The sequence below is a fragment of the Eriocheir sinensis genome, unplaced genomic scaffold (assembly GCF_024679095.1).
Source record: "Eriocheir sinensis breed Jianghai 21 unplaced genomic scaffold, ASM2467909v1 Scaffold227, whole genome shotgun sequence".
NCBI classification, from domain to species: Eukaryota; Metazoa; Arthropoda; class Malacostraca; order Decapoda; family Varunidae; genus Eriocheir; species Eriocheir sinensis.
In genome coordinates this window covers 476,724-483,195 of record NW_026111529.1, presented here as the reverse complement: position 1 = coordinate 483,195, position 6,472 = coordinate 476,724, and the positions used below count along the sequence as shown (strand labels likewise).

Here is a 6,472-nt window from a genome sequence, read left to right as displayed (position 1 = left end):
TGCAGGATTTTACATTTTTCTTCATTGAATTGTAGCAGCCACTTTTTGTTCCACTCCTGTAGCTTGGCGATGTCCTCTTGTAGGAAATCCGCATCAAAGGGGTTGAGTTATGCTAGAGTCTGGGTTGATAGGTGGTCATCAGGACAGCACATGGACTGTCTTTGGCCACTCACTGATGACTATAAATTGTCAGCTTGTTCATAGCGGCAGGCAGGACTTTTACCCTAGGTCTCAGGGACACCTCAGCCACATGCAGACCATTCACAATATGTCAGGAGGAAGTGGAAAAAAGGTATGCACTGGCAAGGTATAGATGGAAAAAATTTAAAGTTTTCATCCTTAGCAGTCCAAGGCACATCTTAATAGTGGATCGTGTTGCATGAAATAATGAATATAGGGGACACATTTATTGTACAAAGTTTGCACCATTTCTACACTAAGATAGTGAATAGTGCGAGTGGCCAACCACAAACTTTCCTCCACCCACCAGCCCAGTAAATGTGTTAGCCCGAGAAATAAGAAAAAGAAATTTACAATGCCAGGATTCCAGATATTTACAGAAACTCTGAAATCAACTGGCATGTTACACTGTTCTTACTGATTCAGTCACTGTTTATATAACAATAATAACAGTCAACAGCAACTAAATTATTATGAAGGAATTTCATTATTTCAATGCCGGCCAGAGCTGAAGATGTTCTTTAAACAGAGAATTATAAATGATATAAAATGGTTCAGCAATGCCATCTCAGACTTTTTCTCCTCAATGTAGCATTCTTCATAAGCACCAGCAGAAAAAGTCTTTCTGTTGGGTAACTTTGCCAGGCTAGTGTTGCACATCCTTCTTGAACAAGGGCAGTCTGGCACAACAATGCTCGGAGTCATATCAGCAACAATAAAAATTTGCCTCCTGTATGAATGACTTCCCTTCAAGAGAAACTGTAACTATATACACTCATCACTTCACTAGAGCACAAGTTGGTCTGTTTGTTTGTTTTCTGCAGACTTTCTACTCTTTTTTCCTTATGATTTTTTAGAGGAGAGGAGGCAGCTGTCAGGCAAAAAAAAGGAGGTAACAGAAATGCCGACTGATGCCTCTAGTGTCAATGGTGCCAAGAGTCATCACTAATCAACAACCGTCCCTCACAATGAGCTTCAGAAACGGCAACATTAAATACATGAGGCTACATGGATGTCCACCGCCTCAGTCCTCCTCTTCATCCTCAGCTGTAGAGCGGATGCGCTTGTCCCTCCTGTTGAGCTCCTCCAGCAAGGGTGCTTGTTCAGGGAAGAGCGGGTCGCCGGGCAGCTCCCAGAAGCGGCCCTGATTTAGGAGGCGGTCCTTGGGGTTGGATGCAAAGTGGTTGATGCGGCAACGAACGGCAGCTTCCTCTTTATTGTTGATCTGAAATTACAAAAATCTTTAGTTTCAGAAAACAGAGAAACCTGGAGAGGACAATGTGGGATTCAGTAGTTAGTTGTTCATCAGCTTTTACCTTCGATTCCATGAATGGGATAGTAGTTAAAGTCAAAGACATAAGAAAACTAAAGCAAAAAAATAAATAAATAAAAAAAAAAAAAATCTTAAAAGCTAGTTTCTCCAAAACTGAGTCAAGGCCACAAGGGAAAGTGGAGAGTGATGAGTAGTGAAATAATTCCTTGAGGCAGTTTGGACTTGTTATGATACTGCAGAATTGGGATTTTGTGAAATGTATGGGAGACAAAAAGGAGAGCCAGGGCGTGACAGGGAGACCAGCAGTGAGGTTTATCAAAAAGAGTGAGGAAGACATGGAGAAGAGGCTGGAAGGTGTGTGAATGTTGCAAAGAGTTGTATTGACAAGGAGAACTGCACTCCTCTGCACAGGCAACAGAGCTACAAATGGATAAATAAATAGATTAGAGGCCTCTGCTAAATCCTAATCTTAACCCCACTGCTTAGGGTTATAATCCAGTTTTTTTTTGTTTATTTAACAACAAAGGAGACAGCTCAAGGGCAACAAAAAGAGTGCAAAAAAAAGCCCGCTACACACCACTCCCATTCTAGTACTGGTTTCATATTTTTATTATCTGATTTTTAATAAGAAGCATTCATTAGTAAATAATTCACATTATTTGACGATTTATTTGTGCCCCTTTATTTTTTTACTTCCGCGTAGCTGACCTTTATTATTATAATTTTTCCTCCTGAGTTTGAAAGTGTTTGCCTTGCATAATATACTGAAATTACAACTGAATTATTTTTATTTATTACTGGCTTAAAATTTAAATTTTATATTTTGCTTAATATAATTTACAACATTTGGTGCTACAAAAATAGGAATTTATGACGTTTGGAATGAAATTTGACTTTGATCGGGAGACAAAAATTATTATCCATGGACTCCTTTAAATATCTCTTCGGATTCTGGGGTCCGCGACCACACTTTTTTAAGACACACTGAGAAGCACCTGGAAGAATAAATGAAAATGGCGGCGACTTTGTGACAGTCGTTGGTGGTGCTTTCTTTGTTGACATGTACTAATGCAAGTCATCAAATAAATTGTTACAGATCATCTTTTGGCTTGCAGTGCTGTCTGATGTGTGGCAGTCCAGTGCCATTCCTTCTGACTGGAAAAGGGAGCTGATTGTCCCTATCTGGAAAGGGAAAGGGGACCAACAGGACTGCAATAATTACCGTGGTGTTACAACTGGTAGTATACCTGGAAAAGTGCTGCTGATGTGAATTTGACCTCATCTGCTAAGGTTTCAGAGACAAACAATCTGGGTTCATGCCCAGCAATCAACAACTGACCAGACGCTAGCACTTTCCGCCCTTGTGGAATGCCAAACTGACTCCGACAGAGGCTACTCACAGCCTATGTCAATCTTGAGAAGGCTGGTAAGGTTGTTTCTGTACAAGACAACCTTAAGTGGAGACCAATGGGACCCCCATGTAACTCATTGCGGGGGCAAGTTGACCAATCCTTGGAGGGGCTTAGAATGGGAGGGGCAGCTGGTGGAGGCCTACCTGAGTTGACCATCAGAGGTGGAGTCAGAATGGAAGCATGGGAGGTAAGATACAATTGCTGTTCTAGTCTGCACAGCAAGGAGAGGGACAGCCTTCCTTTGTCTGTATTTCCTCCTGGCTGCTTTCATGAGGAGAATCAAGATGCCTCTACATCCAATTTTTACTTTTTTAGGCAGCTCTGTCAACTTTATTTGCAGTAGCAGCACCAGCAGCCTTTTTGTATTTCCTATCTTCATTTTTTGCCACTGAGCTGCCTCCTTGCCTGTAATGAAAATCAACAGCATTTCCTCACCTTGACCATGACGGCAAACTCCTTCCCCTGCAGTGCGAGGTCCGGGCCAGCAATGGTGTGTGGGGGCAGTGTGAGGGCCTCCTCGGGCACCATCACACCGGCCTTGCGGAAGCTGACCCGCACGTGCCAGGGCTCCAGCACCCACGGGTTGTCCTTGTTCATGTTCAGGTAGATCACCATCTCCGACAACAGCTTGGAGGTCTGTGGGGAAGCAGTGCCTTGTGAACACCTCACTCCGAGACCAAAGGCTTATAGTAACGGTAAACTTGGAAGAACACTAAAGCTGTGCATGGCCTCAGTGCTCACATCTGTTACCTTGTCCCTTGAGCCCAGGTCAGAAAATAACCCATTACCCACAGACATCACCGAACCTGGCCAGCAGTGTATGAAACTATATGCAAACTTACAAACTAAAGCACGTGAAATTAATCTTGATGTTACATACACTTAATGCAAATGGTGAGGACGGTTGGTCTTCCTGGGACACGTCTGCTATTAAACTGGAATATTTTTCAAGATTTTCTGGCGAGGCGTAGACAGCCAGGCCGGGCAGCAGCAGCTGGTTCCTGGCCTTGTGTGGAGACACCTCAACCACCTGTCCCCGGGAGCCCAGCCCTGAGGGAGGGAAAGAAACACAAAGGTGAAAACTGTTACATAAAAATCATATATATGCCTCCAGTTACAGACAGAGTTTGCATGTATGTTATGAAAAGTCTGTCATAGAGGCCCTACAGGTATGAAGGGGAAAACATGACAAAATAATAGAAAACAGAACATGCATACATATAATACATTTGGCTTAGTGAAACTAGTCATAACTTTGTTGATTTTGGGGGGGCTTCATATTTGTATTTGCTGATCATGAAGGCAAGTTAGCATTTTCGGCCATGAATAACCCATGATGGAGTGTACCAAAAACACATCATCCATTTATCACACACCTTCAACAGAAGTCTTGAGGATGACCTTGACAGGCTCCTGCTTCTTGACGTCAATGTTCTCCACTAAGTCATACAGAAAGTGTCGAGCCTTCAGTCTTCTACTTCTTGGGTTCTTGTATGCTTTGACTAGTTCAACCCGCCTCTCATGCTTCAAAATGAATGTGGTCTGGAAGGCAATCATACAGAAGTGAAACAAATGAATATAATTATGCTGAAAAATGTCACATATATATACTATATCATAAAATACATCATAAATTCTACTTTGGTCTTTGATGCCCTGACCCTCAGTGGGTCAGGGCACCTCTAACATTCCCTCCTTGGATACAAAACAATCTTTCCTCCACAATACAAAATGAGAATCATGGATGGAAATTTCTTAACATAGTGTGGCCACCATTCTCCCCCTAGCCCTGGGCCATGACAACCTACCCTGACGTGCTGCAAGATTGGCTGCGGCAGGGCCCGAGCCGCTGCCCCGCTGGCACACACTGACTCCTTGGTGGCCACGGACTGTGCCAGGCCTGTGCCATGCAGACGGAGGCAGGACAGCCCCTGCACCATGGACCGCAGCATCTGCAGGGGAGCAACATGTGATTAACTTGCCTCATGAACATCAATCATTGGTGAGGTAAGAAGCATATGTGTGGACTATTCAACTGAACTAGTTACAAATGAAATGCTATATCCCAAAGAGAGGAGGAGAGGAGACAGAATCACACAGTTATTGGACCTCAAAAAGTGAATAAAACTAGTCTAAGGTACCTAAGCTGTTTTTTATTTATCGTATCTAGTTTTCACCCATCTTACTACAGAGTTTGACACTTTCTTTTCACATATCATGTCGTATTATTCACCTTTTGGGGATTATCAACGAGAGGGTAGCCTATTAATTTCAAGACAATGACTGCTTACTTCTGGATAAAATATGATGTTTATTAAGGAGGTAGGCTACCGTAGTATTTTTTTCTCCGGAAATTACAAAATCATTGACTTTTCAATGCTTGTTGTGCACCCGCCACCACTCCGCTGCCACTGCCCAGTGTAATTGACCCAACCCCGCCGCCACCCTGTCCTGTCTCGCACTGAGTATTTCTGTCACTTCACGCTGCGTGCCCAATAAATTTAAGCTAACCTAACCTACCTTATGGGGAGCTTTGCCCCCCTCAACTCCCCTAACAGAGGCTTTGCCCCCCTAGGTAGCCCCCCTGTCTATTTTCTGGAAGTCATCTGTTACTGCATTGCATTCAAGGACCAAAAAAGAATCCATATTGTAAGTATTAACTTCACAAGAGGCGGCTTCCCTCTCGTTAATATTACCCATCTTTTTCTAAGTAAACCATTTCCTGCGAGCATGGCTATTGTGGGTGTCAGGGCCAGGTGAAAAACTCTACTTTAGGTGATGTTAGGTTTGGTTAATTTGTTACATTTAATTGTTTTGATAAATATATACTTGAGAGGAGTTTGGGAGGCAGTAATTACATTCTTGCATATTCTTCTAGTCCTGTCTGGCGGCCGGTGACTCAGGGGTGACTTTTTTTTTACCGTAAAGGAAGCAGATCAAGGGCAAAAAAAAGTAATGAGAAAAAGAAGCCCGCTGAACACTGACCCTACAAAGAAAGAGTTCAGAGGAGTGCCAAAAACAGGTCAATTTCTGGAGGAGAGGTGTCTCGATGCTTATAGTAATTACTTTGACCACACTTAATTAAGCCAACATGGAGCTTCAACCGGCCTATCATTTGTACATCAGGTATCATAAAACAAGAAAAAATCACCGTGGTCGCTGAAAACAAGAAGAATGTTGCCTTAGACACGAGCGGGGAGCCGGGATGTTTACCGCTGTGTTGCCTTTGTCTTTGCAACGGTGCCTCAACCTTTTTTTCTTTCTTTTCTTTATTTTTTATATGAATAATTGAAAATAAGTGATCTCATCACGAATAGAAAATTATAATGCGATAGCGTATCACACCAACCAACCAACCGGAAAAGTCACCGCCCATAGGCCGATCCATTACTGTACACACACACACACACACACACACACACACACACTTAAATTGGGTTTCCATGATTTTTTATCGGCGTGGCAGACGCCGATCAACAGATTGTCCATCTTGTTGTTGTTGTTGTTGTTGTTGTTGTTGTTCTCTTCAAGTTGTTTTCCTGGCTTACCCATTCATTGTAGACATGACATTGTATAATAATTTGTTAGCCCTGATGAACCCTACAAC

At 42.8% G+C, this 6,472-nt stretch overlaps 1 protein-coding gene across 1 annotated transcript; it reads right to left on the bottom strand.

The window, feature by feature from the left end:
• Positions 1–392: 392 nt before the first annotated feature.
• LOC126990944 (39S ribosomal protein L9, mitochondrial-like) lies at positions 393–6,126 on the bottom strand. Its single transcript, XM_050849570.1, has 6 exons — positions 6,017–6,126; positions 4,674–4,817; positions 4,242–4,407; positions 3,746–3,915; positions 3,301–3,501; positions 393–1,405 (listed from the first exon to the last, which is right to left on the bottom strand). The coding sequence occupies exons 2-6, from the start codon at positions 4,815–4,817 to the stop codon at positions 1,205–1,207; spliced, it is 882 nt and encodes a 293-aa protein (XP_050705527.1). The 5' UTR covers positions 6,017–6,126; the 3' UTR covers positions 393–1,204.
• Between the last annotated feature and the right edge of the window lie 346 nt (positions 6,127–6,472).